We start from the raw sequence: 27,762 nt of genomic DNA on the forward strand, positions 1-27,762 counted from the left end.
ATTCTGCTTTCAAAAGATAAAAAAGAAACGTAACAAAGAAGTCATTTTGACTTCATGTCTCTGGCCGCGTGAGGAAATTCATGCCTCCAGCTACGGGTTAAAACTATTATGCATCTAGTCTTACTAAAATGTAATATGTATCGTAAAAATATCATATCAAACCGACAAAAAATTTAATTACAGTTTTTTGACAAAATATATAAAATAATTAAATTGGAAACGAAATACTTTTAAATGTATCATAGTTTATATATTTATTGAAAAATCATACATTTCTTTTAAAGAGATTATCATGGGGACAATGTTATTAAAAGGAATTTCATTATATCCAGCTAATGTGTCTTGCCCAAAACTTTCTGCCATAAAATTCCATTTTGTAATACGTTCTGTAGAACAGTGAGCATTTATGAAAGCTACAGAGGTAGGTAGAGAACCTCCATAACTAGCATAAACACATAGGAAAGCATAGTCATAAATGGACAGGTTTGTCCATTTATTCGTCTTTCCAAGGTCATCACGTTCAGGTTCTATTTGTTGAGAACGTTGTTCTATTTGTTGTTCAGGTTCTATGTCCAATGAGCGAAGTGGATATTGTTACAAATCGGTGATGCTGCTTCCCAGCATAGTTGCTTCAACCATTGGAAAGACCATTTTACGATAGGCTGTGTTGGATACTGGTCGGATGCCGAATCAGTAATCCCAGGACTTGGCGACAAACCAGATAATACTGGAATCTTCTAGAATTTTGGCGATAGAGTTCTAGAACATTCGCTGCCGTGTCTCAGGAACTATAAAAGACCGTGCAACCACGCTGGAGAAGTGTTTAGCTTTCAACTCTGATTAACTCTCTCTTTTAATGTTTCGAGCAATTTATCATTGTTGTGTTATGTTGTGCTGTTGCGTACTGCTTTTTGCTATGTACTGATTGTGTGTGTCTCGGCTGTGAATTTGTCTTCATATCAGTGACTTCTTGTCGTTTGTTACTGAGGCCTGTTGACTGTGAGTTTCTATACACCCACTACAAGCAAACTCTTTATTTACAGGTTCTTTTTTACAGGAATTTACTGGAGGAATTCCGTAACAATATGAATCGTCTAACGAATGCCTAGATTCGTGCATGGTCAAACCAAAATGGACGCTTCGTTGTGAGATTGTATTTAGAAATATTTCCACCAAGTCTCAAAATGATCACTGATATACACCAGAGTCCATGAGCATGCTTTCACAGTGCTGAATAAATATTCTGCACAATATCGATGCAGCTTTGCCTTATTAAGTAATCCCGGTACAAAACTTTTTGGATCACACCCTCTTGTAAAGCAACTGATTTTTTTTCCACTTGAATTCTTACTTACAATATCTTGAAGGTCATTGATTGTGAAATACTTGTAGATTCAGATAAAATCTCCATCAGTGATGCTACTATCGGTAAATGTTTGATACCTGGGAAGCTACATGGAAGCTTTGGTGACATAGATATGATTGCATCACTCTCAATGAGAAAATCTTTGAATACCTTCTGTGATTCTTGCAACACTTATTGTGATATTTTTTGAACAAAAATAGCTATGAACTGTTTCCTGTCATTTACAACGGTTAGATGGTGAATATGATACTTAAGCTGCTCCCACCCCTTCTTTAAATATCCTGGTCATACCAGCGAAAGGGAGTTCGTTCAGCGCAATCAGAATTAACTTTTACCAGACCCACATTATATTTTAGTAGTCTTTAATAGAATCGGACATAGAGCCTGGAGCTCTCCAACTACGGAACGGAGACTATACCATTAGGTCATTTAGATCTAGTAAATATTTCTAATTTCAACAAAATGTGCCTTATTTCATAAGATTTGATGTCCTTTTTGGAGGATTTTGTCTTGATGAAATGTCTGATAAGGCTTGAAGAAAACTTTATGACGATATTTGAAAGGCCTTGACTTGATGAAGTTTTTTGATAAAGTTTGAAGACGATTTGATGAAGATTTTTTGGAAGATTTTGACTTGATAAAAATGGATGAAAAGATTCAAAGAAAGTTAGGTGAAGATATATGACAAGAATTGAAGAAGACATGAATCAAACTTTATGACTGAAAATTAGTAATAAGAGAAATTTGCTATCCGAATAGGAGCAGAAACTTAAACTTTCATTCTCTGCTACCATTCAGTGAAAGTCTGAAAATGCTTCCCAGCAAATCGTTAACATTATTCCATATAGTTTGTATATTATGCATAAATAAATTATATGATAAATAAATTTTGCTTCAGTGGCAAAAAGAAAATCTTTTTTCCTCAGTTCTTTCAGAATTTACGGCATCTTTCTATCTTCGTTGCTTAAATCATTAATGATTTTTTTAAATTTTTATCCTCAATCGTCCAGTATGTTAACAGCATTAAAATATAACACAAGCAAATTGAATAATTTGTTACTAATAAGAAATTCCTTCATTCCAAATTTATCATGATTCATTTCACTTATTATCCATTTTGTAGAAAATGAGCCGATATTTATCCCAACTTATTAACAATCGGCGAATTCACCATTTAGAATGTTTCGACCTTTAATCGAGCATAATCTTCTTCCGGGTCAAACAAAATGGCTTCCTCCTTTCTTCATTCTTGGAGACATTAGCTATTTTTATTTTTTTCCTTTTCTTCTAAACTACCCAGCATATTAAAATCGTTAGTAAACTGAATAATTCATAACTGTAGAAACTGCTTCAAGCTAAAATCGTAGTAATTTCTGGCCTTATTATCCATTTTACCGAAAATGAACTGATTTAGACGACATACATCCCGCCACAACATATTAATCAGTCGATGACCTCACCAGTGAGATTTTAGAAGTCGAAAAGGCTCTTTCAGGCTTCTGTCTGGAAAAGAGAACTTATTGTTACTTTAATGTCTTCTTAAACGTATGCCGAGAGCCGAACTCATAAAGCCACCGACGGCATATACAACAACTGATGGAACGAAATGCTCTGTAGCATTCTTTGGGGGGAATGTTTGAACATTTAATTAAACTCAACAACCGTTCCCAAGACTCATAAATAGAGCAGGCCGTTCAGTAATTTGCTAGAACCCCGTGCATGTCATTGTTCTCCTCGTCGTTCGGCTCTAAACTTTCGTGGTAAATCGAATTTTAAACAAAATTATCCTATGGGATTCTTTAAGAACAGCGCTTCAGTTGCAGAATCTTCTTTAGAATTCAGTTTTAAATATTCTGATGAAATTTAAAGGCAAATATTTAATCTTGTAAGACATTTTAAAGCTTTCTCGTTTATTTCAATATAAATTTCATTAATATATTAAAAACAATACTTTGTACGAAGAATTCTAAACTCTTACCTACGTATAACAATTCAGTTTATTTGGCCATAACCTGATGCTGTTTCGATGGATGCATAACATTTTTAATAATGGACAAAAGAAGAAAAATGAACTGTTAAAAGAAATGGTTTTTTTCAGAAAAAATGAAAAAAAAAACTGTTGTTATTTTCTCGAACACAGAGTAAACAAAGTGCGAAATTATGATACTCAGCAAAATTGGACTTCCCTAGGGAAGAAACCGGGGGGGGGGGGGGGGAATAGCCCCCAAATTTTGTTGTATATTTTTTAATAAAGTTGGCATTCTCTCCCATGTAAAATTTCAGAGCATGGACACAGCAGTGAATTCCTTATATGGTACTAGAGGAATATATTTATTAAATATTGATCTTTAAGCTGAATCATTTTTGCCGATCTGTCGCGCAATGTTTTGCGATTTCTTTTACGAACAATCTCTGTCATGTGATTAACACAAAAAATTTTTTGGCATTTTTGCCGATCTATTGTGCAATGTTTTTAAGATATTTTTTCCGAACAATCTCTGTGATGTGGTTAACACAAAAACATTTTCAATAAGAATATGTATTTAGAACAACTTTTTACCGACCTATTGAAACCAACGCTTTACATAAAATTACAATTTCTGCGAAAAGATTGCATACCACAATTAATTTATTTAAGTTATAATGTATTTGATTTATCGCGTTTACATTCACGCAAAATTAAAAATAGGCAGACAGTTAATATCTTAATGAATTTTTAGTACCTTTCTTCAAATTAGATGTTAAACCCGTGTATCGAATTTTATTTTTCTAGCTCTGAACGTTTTGTAACTATCGTGTACACTTGTATTTGAGTGGATAACTTCTTGTAAATGGATTTTATATCAAATGCGATAGAAATCTACGCATTTTTCAAAATTTGGCAATCACATATCAACATTCATTCGTGAATCTCAAAACGTTGTTGAGTTATTGCTTACAGACGGACCTAATTAGAATAATGTAATTTCGAACACAGAAAAATTTGAAATTCATATTCATCGAAATATTGAGTTTTCATCCTATTATCCGAGTTTCCAAACATCCCCATTGAATTTTTGGAGGATTACGATACTTTCTGTTTGTATACTTTTTGCAAGACAAAGTAATAAAACATAATTATATTAGCAGCATTAAGCGCTTATTACCCAAAAAATAGGGCAATAGAAACGTCACAGGATGTGTTCGAAATTCCGTCCATTCATGCACGATTAATACCTATGCTTCATGTAATGGCGAAAATTTTGAAGAAGTGAATATCAGTTAATTCGGTTTTAGTGAAACAATACGTGAACACCTACTTAATCGTCAGCCACAATGGTTTACCACTTGCTCTGACTTAAAAAACTTCCTTACAGTTGCATCTACTCATTTGGTATTCTCCTTTCTTATGTGACTCGATTCCTATTAAGTTTTTTTACCTTCCTTCTAAGTTTTGCATGGATATCTAAAACACCCTGTATATAATTCTTGTAGTTTCTAGAATCCTCATTTTTGTTGCAAAAACCGCCAAATGGGTGCCACGTTTGTCGCTAATATTGGAACTTATTGACCTAAAATCTTGCATTGACTTTGCAACCATGCAGTATTCACTAAAAATATAGGTAATCTCCCTTTTCAGCATAAGTAAAAATATTGCCAAAAAATATTATAGATTCGGGACAATGTTGTATTAAGCGAACGAGTAAAAATAATTACAACATCCAATGTAATTTTGCTGTTTTATTATGACATCTCAGAAATAGAAAAAATTGCTTGAAAAAAATATATCGTCAATATTAAAAACAATCTGCGCAAACAATATACAACATTTTTTTCTAATAAAAATGACATTTTCAAACGAAAATAATTTTTTCTTTTGAATTAATTTTTTTATTGTACATTAACTATTCATTTGTTCTATATTTTGGAGATATTTTGATCACAAGATCAATAATTCGGTGTGTTAAAGTAGTAAAGGAATTGTATATAATTTTTCAATTAAAGAAATTGAAGATTCCCGCTAATAATTTTAGGGATTATTTATGAAAATGATAATATATATAAAAAATGTACATTAATATCATGTGACAGTAACAGATATCTGATATATCTCAACAGAAAATAAGCAGAAGATAACATGAGATATCGTCTGTTCTATCTGTTGCCACTTATTTGATTTTTGGGTTTTGAAGACAAAATCGAACTTTTTCTTACAACATTTTTCAAAAGGTCAGATATAGGAAGTTCTAGAATATAGTTTTCAACAATATCAAATTTTTTCTCAATTTTGTCTTGTTGCCTGCCTTTGCAGAACTATACTTTTTGTGAAGATTTGTGACATTTCGGAAGTTCGAGTGTTGCAAGAAATGTACTGATAATAATTTTGGAAAAAGATTGTAGGAAGAAATGTACCAGAAGAATGTCATATTACCTATTGTCAGCACCAAGAATATTATTAAGTAATGCATGCTACGGTAGCTAGCACTGTGGGAAATATTCTAAATTTTCAAATATTCTTTTATAACATGGTCTTATGTAACAAGGAAATGATTGCATTTCTTTATTACATAAGCCTTTAACACATTGACAACCAAATAACCTTTCACATAATAATGTTATATACAACATCTGGTCAAACTTATTGTGCTTGTTCGATTGAATGAATATAATTTTTTTTAATGGAATGGAAAGGAAATTTTTGGCTCTTACTCATATTTTATTTCTTTGTTTCTGGCCTTTTTTTTTTTTTTTTGTTTCCTCATTTAAAATTAAAAAAAAACATTTTTGAATGCTATCAGCTCTACTTGTTGTTGTTTCTTTTAATTTCAATCTTTTCAAAAACATGTTTAATCATTGCCACAATAAATTATCCGCATATTATAAAGATATTAAACATTTTACTATTAATATTTACATTATTTTATATATGTTACTACCATTATTTGCTTTTAATAATTTACTATTTTTGAAAGATATCAGCTCTAATTGCTACTATTTCTATTAATTTCAATCTTTTCAAAATCACGTTTAATCATTGCCACAGAAAATTACATATTATTAAGATATTTAACATTTTATTACTAACTTTTATATTATTTTATATATGTCACTACCATTATTTACTTTAATATTATACTGTTTTTGTACGATATCATCTCTGTTGTTTGTTGTTGTTTGTTTTCTTATGGCACTTGCCACTGACAAGCCCACTGTTACGAAGACAGCGATTTAAGCCTGAGGGGGACGTCTCTTATTTTTTATAGCAGCGCCAACTAGGGCCAAGAGTACGACTTTGCCACTCACGCATCACTCATTCGCTTGCACAACCCCTTTTTACAGGAGAGCACATTCACACATCTCACAGATAGAACAACAGAAGAACAACCATGCCCAAACCGGGACTCGAAACCGGGACGCCCAGATCACGGGGAAGAGGCGCTACCCCTATGCCAGGACGCCGGCATATCATCTCTACTTGCTGTTGTTTCTTTTAAATTCAGTCTTTTAACAATCATATTTAATCATTGCCACAATATGTTACCCTCATAATAAAAAATATTTAATATTTTACCAACAAATAGATAAACATTCTTTTGACTCATAAATCAACTAAAAATTAAAGGTGCGTATAGTTTTTTCATAGAACATTAAAAACAACAATTTATTTCAAATATCTTCAAAATAAGTCACATTTTGGTGAAGTTTTATATTCATGTTAAGACATCTATATATCGCATTGCTGATATATAGATTTGATTCAGAATTTCATTGTTGTCTAATTCTTCAATTTCATATAATTCAGAATTTCAAATTGTTCTAAAAATTTCTTTATTTAACGAAAATATGCAGTTGAGAAGAGGCTTCAGTTACAATGTTCATGATTCAAAGCGAACATCAAAAACAACTAGGAAGAATTTATTTTCTCGCATACTTTTAAATAATGGCGTTTTTCCAGAGAACGCCTTGTGTGACAGTGGCGTATAATAGTTACAAAATATTAACCTTTGGCGGGAATTTAATATTTTTATTGAATCTATCGTGCCAAATTTAGCAATTTTCTTGGCGATTAATCCCTGACATGCGGTTAATACTTTCTGAAAATGGATTTGTTTTTCAGACGTGTTTTTACAAATCGATTTTAACAAAAATTTGACACATATCTGGTCTTGTAGTCCTAAATTCCCAAATTAAATTTGATATATTTAAATCATTGCGTTTTTTAGTTATAGAATTTACATATTTCTTAAAATACAGACCAACAAACAGTCAACCCCTTGTTGGATATTGCTATATATATATATATATACTAGCCGCCTTTGGCGACCAGCCGGTTCGCCAATCTTAATGTTCGTTAAAATTTTAATAATTAAATATTTTATGCAATTCCTACTTTAATAGCTTCTTCATTAAAATATTTTAAGACTTCAAATTTTGATAGTCACATGATTCTCTCATAATATTATAAACGCCTTCAGTCATAACGTATTATGTATCTCTCTAATTTTCTGTTAGTTCCCGTAGAATTAATACTATAAATTAAAGTGGAAAGGATGAATCTGCAATTAATATAATAATATTTTTTACTGAAACAAAGTATTTTTTTGTAATATGATTACTGAAAACAGTCACTGAGCGTTTAAACTTTATGGGCACTAAAGAATATCTTTCCTAATTTATGTAATATTTCAAGAATTTGCCAACAAAATATTCTCAGATTCATTATGACCAGAAAGATTCATTAACAATGTTTAATTTTAAATGCATCAAACTCTAAGAAAATAAAACGAATCGTTTAAAATAATCGGTCGAAAACAGGTTAAAAAAAACTATAAAAACGATGTTCTTAAAACTATAAGCGTATACAAAAAATATCTAACTAATATAAATACAATTTAATTACAAAAACATGCAACTAACCTAAAAATAATTTAAATCATCCGTTGATAATGGTTGTCATGTCAAAAATCAGAACACACTGCGCATGCGTGAATTTTCAACGCCAATTACGTTGACGCAAATGCGTGAGTTTTTCTACGCCAGTTGGGATAACGCTATGCAGATTACAAATTTTTAATTTCCTTTATTCTGTTTTATTTAAATTCAAAAGTATTTAAGAATGAATCTGAAAGATCGATTCATTAACAATGTTTCATTTTAAATGCATCAAACATTAAAAAAATAAATAGAATCGTTTCAAATAATCAGCCAAAAAATCTTAAGCCTAGCCTCATGACTGTTGGGAAAAAAAATGAAGCCGTACTCATTTGGCGGTGGGGAAAATGAAGATTTTTTTGGCGGGAAAGTTAGTTTTTAATTAATAATTAAAATTCTAATTAAAAATTCAAAAAAAGGGCTATCCTATCTTTTAAGTTAGATCAAACCGCACACTGAGTGCAAATTTGATTAAAATCGGTTAAGTAGTTTAGGAGTCCATCGCGGACAAACAACGTGACACGTAATTTATATATATTAAGATAAAGACGAATATGTGGTGTTGGCGCTCTTTTTGACAAACCATCTGACTTTTAGCTTTTGAATTGGTTGTATTGTGACTTCTTAATAGCAATTGATCGTTGGGTTCTCAAAGTTTTTATTTAATTTTTGATTGAAAATATATTTAAATGTATATATAATGTAGCCAAGTGTTAAATGCCTTTTTAATCACTTTAAAAATCAGAAAAATAAACTTTTCAAAGATTTCAATTCTAATTATTCCAAACTTAATTTCCACTAAGTTTTAAAATTTTTGTATATTTCATTTTACGATAATACTTTTTATTGTTTTATTAATTGTGTTTATGTTGTTGTTGTTGTTTGTTTCTTATGGCACTTGCCACTGACAAGCCCGCTGTTACGAAGACAGCGATTTAAGCCTGAGGGGAACGTCTCTTATTTTTTATAGCAGCGCCAACTAGGGCCAAGAGTACGACTTTGCCACTCACGCATCACTCATTCGCTTGCACAACCCCTTTTCACAGGGGGGCACATTCCCACATCTCACAGATAGAACAACAAAAGAACAACCATGTCCAAACCGGGACTCGAACCCGGGACGCCCAGATCACGGGGAAGACGCGCTACCCCTATGCCAGGACGCCGTCAATTGTGTTTATACACACCGTCAATGCAACATTATTATTTGTATATTTTTGCATATATGTTATTGCTTCTTTAACTAAGAGTAATTTTTTTTTAAAAAAAAATATAATGAGCAAGGATGATTGAATCATAAAATATTATCATTTTACTATATTCAAGATTGGAACTACGAATCTTCTATAAATTTTTCTTAATAATTCTCGGAATAGCATGTTTATATAATCTTCTGATAAACCTCTCTTCTAAATTCATATATATAATATTATTACAATTAGAGTAATTCTTGTAACAAAGCATTAATTTTTGTCATTGCTATACAATCTTTACAGACCTATTTATTCTCTCAGTTTCCTGTTTTTCCTGACTGTTCAAATATTAATATATGAAAAATTTATTTAAATTTCACTTTCTTATTTGATTGGACAGAAATGTATGAATTTAAGATAACCAATCTGCTTCAAATAACTGCGCGCAAATAAAAAGATATATGCACTGTGGTATAAAAACAGAAATGAAAATGTTGTTTCTAAGCTAATATTTAAAGGAAGAAATTTCTCATGTAAATTTTAAAGTTGGTTTAATGAAACAATGAAATTAGCTGGATTATCATCATAACAATAATAAAAAAAATCCTCTCGGCAAGCTAGAAGGTAAAGATAGATTTCCTTTAGATCTAAGTTACTATCTGGCAAAATAAATTGTTGATGTTAAAAACAGTCAATATTAGGGCTTGAAAATCCTTTACCAACTCCTAACTTCTAAGATATTGCAGCTATCTAAAAACTTAAAGCACAAATCTTGTTCGTCTTAATGAGGGGCTAATTTGAATAAATGGATTTATTTTTCTGTCTTCAATGTTAAAAACGTTAAAGCGAAATGAAAATTTTAACCCCCACACCACACCATTTCCTCCTCCTTTAAGCTAGACGGGCTATTTATAAACTCGTTCAAGATTTTTACATTTCTAACAATAACAATATTTAAAACCAGTTAAAATCCAAACAAAATTTCTCTAGTTAACCTGTATCAATATAATTGGAATAGACAAATTTATCCCTATGATTATATACTATGATAGGGATTTCTGTACACGTGTCGATTTAGGATAGGGAAATCAAGGTATCTTTTAAAAAGAATACGCTTAGCTGAACAATTTTTTATCTCTTCACTCGGAGCTTCGGAACAGCTGATTTAAGCATTTTTATAGAGCTTCTATAGTATTAATTAAATAAAAAAAGATTGAATTGGATCAGGAAATAAGGGAACATTTTAGAAATATAATTTCGAAATATATATATATATATATATGTAAGTATTAATATATATAATATAATTATAATATATATATATATATATATATATATATATATATATATATATATATAAGTAACCAATCTAAAGTAAGAAATAGTTTGAAAACAAAACAAAACAGTTTCGAAATCGCAACTAAAAATTATTACCTATTCAAACTAAAACCAAAAAAAGAACTTCATAGTATTTAGAGAGCGCAACTGCAGCTACTTCTAAAACACAGATGAATTGATACAAAAGTATTAAAATCAAGTTAATAGGAAAATCAAAAAAAAAAAAAACCAAATAACAATTAAACCAAAAAATATATAAAAATGAATCCGGCCTGAAGACTTTTTTTTTTTGAAACCCTGCCTGAGGGTGACCCTTGAAAAAGTCTTCAGGCCGGATTCTTTTTTATATTTTTTTTTTAATTTAATTTTTATTTGGTTTTTTTTTTATTTTCCTATTAACTTGATTTTAATACTTTTGTGTATATATATATATATATATATATATATATATATATATATATATATATATATATATATATATATATGATATATATATATATATATATATATATGAATATATATATATGATATATATATATATATATATATATATATATATATATATATATATATATATATATATATATATATATATATATATATATATATAAGCTTCCTATAAGAATCTGCCTAAAACATTATCATAGATTTGTATGAGATGAAATTTTATGAATATATTTAAAGAAAAACAACTATTAGGAATTGAAATTGGCATTATTAAAAGATGTTTTTTCAGTGTTAAGGTACTTTAAGAAGTGTTTTTATTGGGATAATTTGGAAAAATATAACTGAAAACCTCACAATCTGTTTAATTTTTATTTAATTTAAATTTTAACCGACTCTGGAACTTTAAAAATTTGAACGTGACCTTTCTTTTGTCTTAAAGAGAAAATGTGCTAAATTTATTTAAGATCGGATAAGAATTATGGAGTAATATAAAGGATATACAAATCAACGTTCATCTTTTTATATATATATATGAATTTATTTATATATATATGTATATAAGTATAAATGTAAATTTCAAAATAGAAATTTACAAAAATGCGTTTAATGACGCTAAAACAGTATCATTTCTCTCTAAAATGATTAATTGCATAACTTTACATTTGGAATTGTTAATTTATTACAATAAAATAATACACTTCGTCAGTAGATGCAACTCATAATATTCTCAATTAGCAAAACAACGGACTTGTCAATTTCCGATTTTATTCTGTCAAACATAATTCAATTCTTTCTATAAAAAGTATACGTTAAATATAGAAACTCTGGTTCGTTTTCTCTGTGTGTTTTTTTTTTCTTCTTATCTTTCTCAGGTTAACAATACTGTGTTTTGTTCGTGGTTAAATAGTGTTTTTTTTTATTATTTTTTTTACTTCCGGTTCGATCATTACCAGGCAGAAAAGTTATCCAAACAGAACTAAATTATTCCTTTCAGATGAAGGTCTTTAAGAAAACAAAGTAAACAGTACCATCCAAAACCGACTTGATTTGAGAAAACAAACGTACAAATGTAATTACACTGCCGACGTGGAGGTGTTTTAATTCTTTAGTCTTGCCTTAATTATCGTTTGCTTCGACCCTTGCGAATACCCCCCCTCTCCCACACTCTCCCTCCAGGAGCACCCCTTTCTAGTCTGCTATCATGTCCCCCCGCTCTCATCTAGTTCACTCATGCGTTCGAGTGGTTCAAGTTTCTTCCCGTGATTCGAGACACGTTGCTAAGCAACAGGTCTCACGGTTTCTATGGCAACGGATTGAGAGAGAAGATTCATTGAAGAAGAAGAGCCTATCTCTCCCCCAGTATAGCGACGTGTAAATTTCAACTGCTGCTCAAAATAGATTGCAGGCACTTTTTCACACTGTCGAATTTAGATTATTTTATGAATATTTTTTCCCTTTTCCTTTAATTTTAGTTTGAAGTGAATTTCATCTTTTAGAAAAATGAGTAATTTTAACATTATTATTTCACTTTTGAAGGGGGAGGGATTAGAGCTATTTTCAAATTTTCGTAATATTTGGATAGTTTTAATTTGCACGTAAGAAGTGTATAATGGCTTATCCTTTTATGTTTCAAGTGGGATTTTATTTTAATAACCCCTCATTCGATATTTTTCAAGAGTATATATTATTCCATTAATTATCAAGCATGAAATGATCTCTACCATTTTCTTTTTAAATTATCCGGCAATTCGTTGGCAGTCGCAATAAGTGTTAAAAGAAAGTTAGAATTTTGTAATAATTCATTGATATGAAATTCTATTTAATTGCACAAGGCAGAATATATGAAATAAATGATATGCTTAAATATTATGTATTAAAATCGCTGCGTTTTTGAATTATCGCATTTAGATGGATTCGGAAGTACAAACCGACAAACGGGCAACTCTTATAATGGATTAGAACAACATTTGGTAAGAATCAAAATTTTAAATTCTAGATATGTGTTTCAAGTTTTATTAACGTCTCGTTTTAAAGCAGCATTAGAGCTATTTTAGAAAAGAATTCGTAATTTTGAACCGCGCTCAGATGACGAGAAAGACGCCTCAGCTGACTCCCCCTCTCCAAACTTCCACACCACACCAGTGTAAAGACGCTTGGCCCCGATGGATTTTACGCGCACCAGGTCCACTTACACGACGGCTCTTTGATGGAATCAGGTCTCGAACGCGAAGCCGAGACATTGCTACCAAGTCACAGCGGCCCAAACATATGTTTCAAATAATACCCAAACTCTTTACGTTTTATACTTTTCATGTTCCTTTATATTCGTACAATCGAAGAAGCAGAATTTCTTTGAGAAGATATTTCTCAAAATTTCATATAAATCTGTGAATTTTGGTGCAAAGTCATTAATCAAATTTCATTGGCTTAGTCCAAAAAGGATTTTTTTTTTATATTCACAGGGGGACAAGGCACAATTCCAAAAATGTATTTTCCAGATTCAGAGAAGTTCTGAAACATAGATTCATCAAAATTTCGATTTCGAGTAATATAAAGATTACAATATTTCCAGCCGGCGTCCTGGCATAGGGGTAGCGCGTCTTCCACGTGATCTGGGCGTCCTAGGTTTGAGTCCCGGTTTGGGAATGGTTATTTTTCATCCGTTCTATATGTGAGATATATGAATGTGCTCCCCTGTAAAAAGGGGCTGTGCAAGCGAATGCGATGCGTGAGTAGCAAAATCGTACTCTTGACCCTAGTTGGCGCTACTAAAAACAATAGACGTACTCTTTCGGCTTCAATCGCTGACTTAAAAATTCAGCGGGCTTGTTCGTGGTAAGTACCATCAGAAACAACAACTACAACAATATTTCCACTTTGCAAATTTCGTATGCAAGACAGTAAAAACAAGAAACTGAAACCTAAAGCTAATAGAGCAGTCTTTTGGAGACGTCAGAACCCTGCTCGATTTTAAGGGCACAGTAAGTTAGCTAGCTAATAGAACAGAATAGTCAGTAAACCACTCTGCCACCAATCAACTGCACTGTCTCCATGCAATCAATGTGGTCATCCGTTGCATGTGCCATCATCATCCAGTAGAGCCACTTCGCAACCCTTCAGTTGGAGACGTTAGAACCCTTCCCGATTCTAAAGGCACAGTATGTAATTGGTACAATAATTTTAATTTTACATTTCAACAATAATTAATTTTCACACCATATTTATTAGTCTAATAAACTAATAAACATGGTGTGAAAATTAATATATATATGTATATAAATATATATAATATATTAATTTATTATATATATATATATATATATATATATATATATATATATATATATATATATATATATATATATATATATATATATATATATATATATATCCTCTAAAATACTTCTTAACAATTCGCTTCGAATCATTTTATAACTTTATGTTTAAAACTTAAATTAGTCATTAGAAAGATTCTTGTTCACTTCCTTAAAACATGTTTGTTTTGAAAATTGAAAATTGCGGCAGAAACATAAAAGCATACTTAAAAAAATTTTAATGTTTCAAAAAATTTTTCTGCAAATTTTACTGTTTAATTGAGTATTATAAATAAAATAATTTATATTCCTGTATTTCATAATTAATGTAACAGCAACATTTTATTGGTGAATAAGGTAATAAAACACCTTATGGTAAATAAAGGTGCCTGCATTAATATTTTTTCTCTTCTTTTTTAGATGGTCCAGCAGTGGTGCGAGTCAATATGTTTATCAGAAGCATTAGCAAAATAGATGACGTGAAAATGGTAAGAATTCTTTTCAGCAAAAAAAAGCAATTTTGATATTAATTTCAACACTTTCATTATCTGTCTTCACATATTAAATGCTTCATGATATCATTATTTTCATTTACCCCTTCCCAATACATGAAATCCAAAATTCCTTTATTTTTTAAAGATGATTATTCCAAAAACGATTTACAGTATGCGTCAAAATATATAATACTGAAACTCGCGCATCTCGAACACGTGGCTGCGTTAATCGACGAGGCATGGCTCCAGCTGCACGTGTTTGCAGTAATGCAAAGAATTTTGTGTTGTGCAGTTGTTGGAAATGGGTCTCTCGACAGAGAAAAAAAAATATTTATAGTTGATCATTGTTTCTGCTCATACGGAAGCAATCGTGAAGGTAGGCTGAGTTTGAAAAAGGTGTTAGAACACTTCCAAGAGGAGTTTGATAATACGGCACCAAGTAACACAGTTATGATGTACATTGTTATCAAATTTCGTTGTTCTGATAGTGTACTGTTTCAACGGAAGGGAAAGGAGGGTGTGTTCAACTGTGAAGATCCACCATGAAAGGTACCTGCATTTCGTGAGAAAATAATCGCTTTTTGCATTAATTTGCAGCAACCTTTGTTTGAGGATATGTTTGAGCGACACAATAAAAATAAAATTCTGAGCACTTGTTGCACCCGAATTCTGCAATTTTGTGTAAGATAGGAGCATAACATCTTTATTAAAAATGAATTAGAAAATTTTAAGGGGACCCCTCCCCCCCAGACGTTGGTTCTGTGTTCTAATCTGAAAGCGTCACTCCCAATTATAAATGTATGTTTAAATAAGCTTTACCCTCTCTCAATTTTTGTCTCAGGATCAAATCACCTTGCATATATACATAAATACAAACTCACAAAATACCTAAATACAAATACAAGGACACAAAAGGAAGATATTGTGGTAGAAATATGAATATTTCTCACGAAGAGCAATATCATATTCCAGCGATAGAGTTAAGATGGTATTTATTTTGCGTAATATCGAACTAATTAACATTACAGATATACCAAAAACCTGAGAAAATCACATAAAAGAGTCATCTTAAACTCATCATCAAAGACTCACATAAAACTCTTCTAAACTAAAAAGATTTCAATTAAAAAATTAAAATATAAAAATTCATTTCAAAATTCCAGCAATGTCTGTGATAATTTATATCATTCTACTGGTGAAGAAATTTAAGCATATTGTTTTAATTTATAATTTATTTCCAACAACCTTATCACTTTTTTTTATAAGAAGTACGCAATGAAAAAATATTCTAATTATCAAAAAATACCAATTCCAGATTTTGTCCAATCTCCACTTTTCAGATCTCTTCAGTGGAAATCAGTCTGTCTGACTGTCGAATACAAGTGATAATAATAATTACAAACAATAAAGAGCTAGATAGAAAAAATTTAGTGCGCTGCTTTTGCATCTAAAATGCAGACAGATATCGAATTTGGAACCAAATCCCAAAACGTGTTCAGTATCTGACTGTCTGTACTTTTGTATCCATGCAAGCGCAATTATTTAACCAGCAGAAATGGTATCCCCAAAATTTTCTCCCCAATTCTCTAATAAAGGTGTTAACCCAGAGAATTCCCTACATGGCATTGGCGTAATAGTTATGAATTATCTACCTTTGGCTGAATTTAGCATTTTTACTGAATCGTGCCATTCCTTGGCGTATTTTTTGGTGATTAATTCTTGGCAAGTGGTTAACAGTAACTGAAAATCGAATTTGTGCTTTATAAGTAATTTTTTCCCAACCCACTGAAACAAAAAATCTGACAGAAAATTACATTTGTAGGCCTAAATTCACAAGCTGAAATTCAAATATTTATGACAAAGCGTTTTAAATTTATCCATTTGTACGCTTCTAAAAGTACGGACCAATAGATGGTTATCCTCATGTTGGATTTAGCTCAAACTTTCATAAGTATCTGTAGTATAAGTACTTAACACTTAACACCTCTCCATGCCCCTGCGACTATAATCTTAACGATTATTTAAACAGTTGGGTGGACATGGAGAGTGAGAGTTGCAGATGGCTAAGCTAATGATGTGGAGGTAATGGTGATTGGGCTGATGATGTGATACTGATGTTGGCAGAGTTGTAGTTGGCTGGGTTAAAGATTTTTAAGCTGCAGTGGGTTGCATTGGAGTAGGTGAGCTGAATTCGGTTAGACTGGTGAGGAGCTGACTTGGCTGGGTTAGAGCAGGAATGGTTGGTTTTAGGTTGGGTTGGAGCATTGATGTCATGGGCTATGTAGTATAAGTACTGTAGATGTTAAAGCTGTACCAAATTTTATCTATCTAGCTCTCTTCATTTTGTACTTATAGTGTTAACTTGTAGTTGAACAGCCGGACAGACAGATTTCCTCTCACCGCATTTGGCACAAAATTTAATAGAAATCGGCCATTACCAATTGAAGTTTCGGTTTGAAGATCGTGTACCAAATTCATCTGTCTATCTCAAAGTGTTTTTGAGTTATCTTTGCCACAGACAGAGCAATGGATATTTTCCAAAAAATGTAATTTTTAGTCTCAATGAGGTCTAAAACGTGGTGATTCGTCAAAATCTCGAGTCCGATTTTCTTGACTATTGTACGAATTGCTTGACTATTATACGAGAAATTATATAACTACATATATGAGAGAGTAATAAAGTAACAGGTATAAGAACATTGGTTTGTTGTTTAAACATCAAATTTTGAAACAAATCTATCAAAGAATTGACCATCCGCCTATCAATAGTTTCGCATGAATGTAAATATCACAACTTATTACTGCAAAAGAATGAATGAAATTTGGCATCTTGTGAATACTATTGGTGTCCTTTTCCCAATTTGGTTTAAATCTATAGGAAATAAAGTTATCCAAATTATGTATCCGATTTTATGCTTCTTGTAAACTAACTGTATGCCTGCCATTTATCGTCAAAGAGCGCTAGACAGATTCATTAAAACAAATAGATTTCACCTTAAGTTCGATATTTCATAACTATTATCCGCCAGTGCTATGAAATTAATGCACAAATAACAGTTTTATTTACCATATTAAGAAATAGCCAATTTTCATATGTCGAGCTGAAAATAAAAATTTGTGCACCTGTGGCATTCACGCCTAGCTCATTGCCTACAATTTTATGCGGTGGAAGAAGGTTAACACGTTTAATACAGCGTATGAGAGAAACTTTTTGGTTTAACTCTCGCTAATAATAAAATTAATTAATTAATTAAAAACCTTCGCTAATTTCTCAGTTAATTAAATTTATCATAACTTAATCACATAGAAATATTCCTGTAGTACCTAATTAGTAAACAAAGAATTGTATAATATAATTTCAGTTATTTTTGTGCCATTTCATAGTACATTTGTTTTCATAGAATCAAAGAATATCTGTTAAAAAATTCAGTTCATCCTTTTCTTTGCTCCTAATAATTAAATTAAATGCTAACTAAGATTTCTAATTAAATAAAGATGAATTTTGTTGAATTCTGAATGTAGCATTTCGAAATAAATCTACGTAAACATTTTTGAAAGGATTATCATTTATATTATTAAATATATATATATAAGTATTTTGAGTCGTAAAATTTCTAAGTTCTCAATATTTCAATTTTCATTATAGCTTTGGTTTTTCTTGCTACTTTAAATAGATTTATTCTTAAAAACTATTTAATTACTCCAATTTAATACGCTGAATTCTTTTGATTAAGTATTTATTTAATTCTTAAAATATTTATCTTAAAATAAAATATTTCTCCTTGCGAAATACTCATTAAAATAATGCTGGAAGATTTTTTTTTTTCATTTCGTATAGTTTATCTTTTTCTTAATTAATGCATGTTTTAATTAGTACTAAATAGTTTTTAATTACATCGGCAATTAAACTAATTTTTTGAAACATTGAAGTCCTAGTTGTTTAAGAATTTTCCTGAAGTCTGACATTTCACAACGGAAAACGGATTTCTTTATTAGGTTATATTTCGCAAAATTTAGTATTAAATTAAATTTTCATAAAATAGGAAACCAGAAAGTTCCATTCAAAACTTTCTAGAATTTTTTTGTTGAAACCATAAAATACAAATTGGGAAATCTCAAATTATTTAAAACGATAAATCAATATTATAACTTTTATTTTTTTCATTTTGCGAATGTGTTTTCAACAATTTGTTTGTCATTAGTTGGTTTCCTTTTATCTTCTTAAAATTTTATCTTTTCTTATCTTAAAAATTGTAATTCTCTTCATTTTCATAATATTTCGAAATCCTTATATTCTTCAACCTCTTAACTGTTTTTTTTTTCTTTTCATAATCTAATTAAATGGCATCTTATTCTATGATAAAATTCAGTTTAACTAATATATTTAAGAAACCATAAAATACTTGAGGTTTTTATGGATTGTGTGCTATTTTTGCATCGAATTATAGCATCTTTAAATGATTGGATATCAGCTTATAAAACTAAAAGCCAATTATTCAACTCCTATATGACTTTCGGACATGATGTTTAAGGGGTTAATTTTTTGGTCGTGGAATCATATCTTGTTTTTCTTACTTGTGTGAACTCATAGCATCCTCACTCTGATTAGTTTTCACATGCCATACTTATAATTACCTAATCTTCTCGTTTATATAACTCGTAAATTTATATCGTGATATATGAATAAAAGATCATTTAATTGAGAAAAATTTCTTCAAGAAAATTGTAGGCTTGCAAAAAACTATGATTTCAAAATTTGTAACAAATATTAATTAAAAATTTTCATTTGTTCTTTATAAGTGTTACTTTTATTTGTTTTTTTTATTCTTTCGTATTTTGTAGTTTATAAAAAATATATTAATCCTCAGAAAATTCGAATTCATGATTTTAACGATTCTCCACGTTTTACACCTTTATAAGTTCGAAAAACACATTTTTGAAAAATATATGTCTGTCTCTTTATGACAAGGATAACTCAAAAACGTTTTGAGCTAGACGGATGAAATTTGGTATCTATTATTTCTTAGATCAAATTTGCAGATTTCCATCAAATTTGTTCAGTGGAAGTCTGTCCGGGTGTTCGAATATTTTAGCAAAATAATTACAAAACGGCAAGAATTAGATAGATAAAGTCCGGTTCACAGATTCCATATCTATAGTTTAGACACCTGCTAAATTTTGAGCCAAATACAACAACGGGTTCATTGTACTTTCAGAAACGAGTAAAGGTGATAATTCAAAAACACAATGACTTAAATATATCACATTTGGTTTGGGATTTTGAGATTATATTGCAGTTTTGTGTCAATTTTTTTTTTTTTTTCATTCGGTTATGAAAAACACGTAAAGCAAAAATTCGACCGCATGCCAAAGATTAATCGCCAAATAACTCGCCACGAATGACACATTAGATTCAGTTTGCTAAACTTAATATTTCGTTTTTGGCTTGAAAATGCTAAATTCATGCCGAAAGTCAACATTTCGAAACTACTGAACGCCATTGCCATATAAGGCGTTCTCCGGAATGACAAGTTTATTAGAAAGTATGCGAGAATGTTTTGGGAAGACCACACTAGCTGGTTTTCCTTACATTATATCTACTTAGTCCCATCTTTTTTTTTCCGTCAAATTTCAACTTATCTTGATTAAATTCGAATACATAAGTCTATACCTATCCATAACTTAAATTCTTGTATTCTAATAGATAATAAAATGTACTAAAACTTACGAGTACTTTAAGATGTGTTAAAACTGATATAAGGAAATAAATGACAAAAATGTTTGAAGTAACTACACATTTATAATGAGCATCTTATTTCTCAACTATATGGCTGATAATGATTTTTTTTTCATTCACATTTTTTCTCATTCATTATAACGTTTGTTGTAATAATGACATCATATGTGTAATGAAGGAAGAAAAAAAATCATGGAAATAATTATTACATCCCACATCAATTATCACAATTTTGTAGTATTAACATCTATAATAATTGCAATAAACCAAAAAGTTAATTTCATTAATTCATTATATTTTGTATACAAGTAGATGTTAACATACTCGTCACTTTTTACAAGGGGTATTCAAGTCAAAAGGTACGAAACGACACTGTGGGTATAAATGAAGACTTTATTCAAAGTATACACCATAGGTCTGAGCACAACGATCCCATTGATTAACGAGCCGAAGGATTCCTTGTTCCCAGAATTCCTGTTGCCGTGACGAGACACAGTCCTTCACAACGTCCTTGAGTTCGCCGTCCGAGTTGAAGCGCTTCCCTTTCAGATGTTTTTTCAGGCGGCCACACACATGAAAATCGCAAGGCAACATGTCCGGGTTGTAGGGCGGATGGTCGAGCTGTTCCCACTTGAACTTTGCCAGTTTCACGTGTGAGACCTTGGAGACGTGTGAACGCGTGTTATTATGGAGCAGAACTACACCCTCTATGAGTAGCCCCGGTCTTTTGTCCTTGACGGACCCGCGTAGTCTTCAGAGTGTCTCACAGTTAAAGCGCTTCCCTTTCAGATATTTTTTCAGAACTATTAACTCCGATTTGTACTGTGAGACACTCCGAAGACTACGCAGGTCCATCAAAAACAAAAGACCATTCTACTCACGGAGGGTGTAGTTCTGCTCCATAATAACACGAGCCCACACATCTCTAGGGTCCCACGGGCAAAACTGACAAATTTCAAGTGGGAGCAGCTCCACCATCCGCCCTACAGCTCGGATATGTCACCCTGCGATTTTCATGAGTGTGGCCCCCTGAAAAAACATCTGAAAGGGTAGCGCTTCAATTCGGTCAGCGTACTCAAGGACGCTGTGAAGGACTGGGTCTCGTCACGGTCACAGGAATTCTGGGAACAAGGAATACTTCGGCTCGTTAATCAATGGGATCGTTGTGCTCAGGTCTATGGTGTATACTTTGAATAAAGTCTTCATTTATACCCACAGTGTCGTTTCGTACCTTTTCATTTGAACAGCCCCTTTACTTTCTTGTATACGAAGTTTGACGGATTTGGTTCGTAATTTGATACGAACCTACACACAAAATGATAAATTTGTTCATTCACATTTATCTATATTGTTCTTCACATTTTTGTAGTTATCATGTTTACATGAACACGGACAGACAAACAGGAAAACATCTCCTCAGTGTGTCAAAAAAAATGACTGAATATTAAAATTTTGATGTAAGGAGAACATGTCAGATTTCATCATTCTGGAACAAAGTATTTATGCGGTATCGTGCTCATAGGCAGACAGATATAATAACAAAAATGTGCTTTTTGGACTTAGGGGAATTTAAAATATTTATCTCAATCAAAATATCAAAATTAATACAGAGATTACAATAATTTGTCTCTGTTCACTTTGTATACCGGAAAGAAACCAAAGGAAGTGATCTCCCTTAATCTTTCTTGCAAACTTTCTTATAAATTTGTTATCACCCCACCCCACCCACAATGCAAATAAAATGATGGTCCTTGGCCAGGTCTGTGAACACAAAGATAAATAAAATTTTCAGACGCAAGATTTATATGTATTGTAATATTGTGAAAAAGAATCTATTCTTGTTTATTAAATGCATAACTTTGGCGAAAAATCGTTACTAATCTCGATATTTCGCTTGATTCTCGTCAAAATTGGATATGTATTTTGGAAGGATTTCTTTCTTCCGATTAAACTGAAATTTCATATAGAACTAAGTTGGGTCGAAAGAAAACATACCAAATTTTATTTATTTAGGTCATTCTGCTTTTGTGTTATTACGTTTAAATTCATGAGAAAATACAAACCGACAGATGATCAACGTTTTGAACAGTTAGAACATACTGGACTCTGATCAGTATGAAATTAATTTGAACAGTATGGAAGTTACTAAACAGTAAGTTCGGTAACTTGAACCAGCTGAGTAAACTCACTACAACTTTCTCGCATACACTCTAATACACTTATCATGCCAGAAAATACCTTGCATGTAGGGATTGCAATACCGGACCAAAATTTCAATACCGATATTCGGTATTTTTTAAATCTTAATACCGGGATACCGGTTTTAATACCGGTATTAGAAATTTTAGAAAAAGAATGAAAACACAGGCGTTTCTTTGTTTTATTTGCCAGTTTTGGTAGAGAGTGTAAATATCCCCAAAAATAATTTGTAACTTATAAATTATAACAGTATATAATCACAAAAAAGTAAAGAAACATCTTATTTATTTAAATCACAAAAAAAAGTGTAAATATCACTATTCAGTCTGCGGTACTATTACAAATTTTTGAAATGTGATCTTAAAAAACATAATGCATCAATTGTACTGTCATTAAGCCTGAAAAGTAATTTTGTGTAAAAAGTACCAGCTGTCGGAAACGCTCTTTCAGCATCTACGCTAGTTGGTGGTACATATAGCAATGTGTTTTCCAAGTATTTACCTCTAAATCCCTCATCTTCAAATAAATCGATTTCTCGTCGGATGGTTTTGGATATTTTTGATTTCTGTATTGTATTTTGGTTCGTTGAAATTTTTTTATTTATCGCTAATTCTAAATTTTGTTCAAGAGACAATTCCTTTTCACTATCGGCAGTAGTGACATCATAATCTTCGATAATTGAACCGAATTCTTCTGAATGTGGATAGGTTTGTGGATAAAACTTTTTAAGAAAATTTACTCTAAACTTAATCAGATTTGAATTGGTTATTTTCTTTTCTTCTTTTTCATTTTCATTTTTAAAATCATTATAATTATGTAAATACCATAAGATATTTTCTATTTCGGTATGCCTTTCTTCTGTGTGATTTTTCAATGTAATATATAATTCTTTAGATAGTGATGTGTGCTGTTCTTTCAGTGACTGCAACATGAAATTTATTGTTGCATTAGCTGTTAATAAATTAGAATCTCTCCGAGATAATGCCTCAATAGTCAGTTTTATTGGAAGTAGAGCTGATATAGTTCTGGATATTAAGCCGAATTCACTATCTGAAAAATTAATTTACAGGTATAAGTCAATTATTGCTTTTTGGATTGGATTTCTCTGTTTCAAAAATCGTTCCATCATTAGGACTGTTCCAACGTGTTTTAGAATCTAATATTAACATATATTTTCTTCTATTTTCAGTTAGTATATATTTTAGTAATATATCCTTTTTATAGGGGAACGTTTAAATATCTTAACAATTTTTCGAACTTTATACATTATAGGAAGCAATTCTTGATAGGTTAATATTTCATCCTCATTAGCAATATCCTCTTCAACAATTACATTGTCATTATCTTCATTGTCAATATCACTCTCACTCTTACTGTTTTCAAAGTTGGAATCCGAAGTTTCTATATCCACAGTATTTGGATTCTTCTGTTCTTTATTTTTTTGGTATAATACATCTATTATTCCTAATTGAATTCCATGTGCATAGCACAACTGCTGATTTGCACCAATAAACTTTCCAACTATTTTCATAATTGTTGCTCCATCACTCGTTAAGGATACAATATTTTCTTTCATGGATAATCCATGTTTCGCTAATTTGGATTTAAACAATTAATTAAGCCATTAATTAGCTAATTCATTTCGCCCGTTAGGGAGACATAAAAACAAAAACGTATACTATTTTGCTATGTTGGCGATCCCTGAACACATAGTGGAGACAATTTTAAAAATGTCTAGTAAATACCGAAAAACCGGTATTTAAACTTCTGAATACCGGTATTACAAAATTGTACAAATGGCTCAAAATACCGGTATTCGGTATCCCGGTATACCGGTATTGCAATCCCTACTTGCATGGTATTAGTGTACAGAAGTTATGAAATACTAACTTTAGGCGAGAATTTAATCTTTTTTTTGTATCTGTCGTGTCATTCTTGGCGAATATTTTGGCGATTAATCACTGATATGCGTTGATAGTATTCACATATCGAATTTGTGTTTCTTAACCGACTGAAACAAAGCTTTGACACGAAACTAAACTTATAGTAACCAAATTTCGCACCAAATTTGGTATATTTATGTTAAAGAATTATCATATTTTTGGAAGTTAAGATCAACCGATGATCAACTCTTTGTTGGATTGACTCAAAATTTGACAGATCTCTGCAATATTGATATGTAGTTTATATGCTGAATTTCTTTCATTTAGTTCTCTCGGTTTTGTAGTTATATTCGAACAGTCAGATAGACAGACTTCCTCTGAACAGATGTTACTCAAAATTTGTTAGAAATTTGCAAATAAGACCGTATATCAAATTTAGTATTTTTAGCAAATTAGCATCAATTTAGTATTTTTGCTGAATTTAGCGTGGTATCCTTGGCCAGTGTTTTGGCGATAAATACTTGGCATGCGTTAATAGTAGCCAAAAATCGGATTTGTGCTTTAATCGCTTTCTTTTCAATAGATTGGGAAAAAAATTTGACACAAAACTGCACTTTTAGACACAAAATCCCATGCAAGATTTGATATATTTAAGTCATTGCATTTTTGAATTATCGCGTTTGCATGTTTCTGAAAATACAGACAGACAAACAGTCAACCCGTTGTAGGATTTGGCTCAAAATTTGACAAGTCTCTACACTATAGATGTTAAATCTGGCTACCGAATTTTATCTATCTAGCTCTCTTCATTTGGTAGTTTTGGTATTAAATTATATTCGAACAGTCAGGCATATATACTTCCTCTGAATAGATTTTGCACAAAATTTTACAGAATTCTGTAAATTTTTGTGAAGGCCGTATAACAAATTTCAACCATCAAACTCAAATCTTTTTTGGGTTATCTTTGTCACAGACAGTCGAACATTTTCCAAAAATGTGTTTTTTGAACTTAAGGATGGTGATTCATCAAGAAGATTTCGAATTTTTTGATGAATACTATGCTTTTTCAGGAGGAGACGTATACGAGGAGATAAAAAAGCTAATTAACTGAAGATAAATATTGTCAGCACAGTTATTGGTAGCATTATGTAAAAATAGTCCGTTTTAGAAAATTTCAGAAACTGCACGCACTTTAATTGTATTAGTTGTGTTTCATTGTAATTATTTATTTATTTAAATATTTCAATACAGATCATGTTGAATATTTATTTTTCAATAAATGCTACCCCCCGGGGGGCACCTCGGAATGAGGATGAGATGCTTCCGGCATGGTAGTTGGATCTCCCCACCCTGGAGGGTACACTAATAGGTGGGGGATCTGACTCCTCCCATCGATGACGGGACGTACTTCCTTCGGGGAGGGTTGTACCGTGGCCGGTGATGGCCCTTAGGACTCAAAAACAGTTCCCGCCAATGTTGCTGTTGCGGTGGTTCGGTCATTCAGTTTTTTATGGTTTAAATCCGTGTGCCTTCGTGGCGGGTCGGAGAGTTAGCGAGATGGCTGACTTTCAATAAATGCTAAATTTTGTGACATCAATGGAATCCTTGCTTACGGTCACTTCAATATGCAATGTTTCATTGTTTTTGTCTAAGAATTCAAAAGAATTCAAAAATATTGAATGTTAGGGAATCTAAATGCTTTTTTTTCTTCTAACTTGCTTAGGGAAAGATTTTATTTATTTATATATTAAAATACTGATTAATAATTTGCTGTAAATTGCCTTTAAGGAAAATAGTTGTTTGTCTATAATAAATAAAAATAATTAATGATCGCATTGCTTTTAACACAGTTCTTAATAGCTCTTTGGCACTTGATTAATGACATTTCAACATAAAAAATTCAATATTTAGGATTTCAGTTAAATTATTTGAATTTAAAAACCTTATACCTAAAAGAAGTTGTAATGTTTGAGCTTAAAGACTATCATCCAATAATTGTGCAATTTTAAGACATTCAAACAAGGAAGAAAGGTATGAAATCTTGCTAATTGCAAAATAAAAAGCATATTAATATATTCATATTATTTTTTAAATATCCTCTGTAGAAAAATATTTTATTAAATTGCATAACTAAAATTTAATTTTTTTTAAATTTATTATTTGCATATTATTGTAAAATTTAAACCAAAAAAATATTTTTTTAAAAAAAAGTAATACTTTTCTTACTAATCACATCATACAAATACTTTCTGCACATAAAAATTGTTCATCTGTAAATAACTTCAGGAAAAAAGAATTTTTAACACAGATTTAAAAAAAAAATCAATGTATTAGAAAAATACAATACACTAAATAAAAGCATCAAAAATTAGCATAATAATAAAAAGATATGTTTAGATATAATATTTCTAGAATAGTCAATACTATACTTTTAAATATAATTAACGGCATTGCGTAAGAAAAAAATTAATAACTGCAATGTTTTAAAAAGCATAAAAAAATAGTCTAAAACTTCAAAAATATGACGACAAGAAAAAAATGGAAATTTTTAATAATGCTTAAAAACTCGTAGCTTCAGGTTACAGCAAAACTTTGTAAGTGAAATAATGAAAACAGAAAAATAAAATATTCAAGAAAATTGCTCTTTTGATGCCATCATTCTTTATAGTTTTATGTTTTACATTACGCAAAAAAATATTTGGAAAAAGAGTTTATTTTTAGTATTTTTCCATCTTTTTTTAATTACTTTTTCTCCTGTTATTTTATCTATAAGCCATCGCTGAAGGCTTATTTTCTTATTTATTTCTTATGTATATAGTCTTTTAGAATTTTTTTTATGCAAAAATATTTATTAAACAGGTAATAGGTAAAAATTTCCA

At 30.9% G+C, this 27,762-nt stretch overlaps 1 protein-coding gene across 1 annotated transcript in view; it reads left to right on the forward strand.

Annotated features, from left to right (window-relative positions):
• Nucleotides 1-27,762, forward strand: part of LOC129975711 (glutamate-gated chloride channel-like) — a 525,971-nt gene that overhangs the window by 457,106 nt on the left and 41,103 nt on the right. The window contains exon 6 of the mRNA XM_056088870.1: nt 14,991-15,058. Coding sequence (XP_055944845.1) covers nt 14,991-15,058 — 68 coding nt within the window. The remainder of the gene's footprint in view (nt 1-14,990; nt 15,059-27,762) is intronic.

Source organism: Argiope bruennichi, chromosome 7, assembly GCF_947563725.1.
Source record: "Argiope bruennichi chromosome 7, qqArgBrue1.1, whole genome shotgun sequence".
Lineage (NCBI taxonomy): Eukaryota > Metazoa > Arthropoda > Arachnida > Araneae > Araneidae > Argiope > Argiope bruennichi.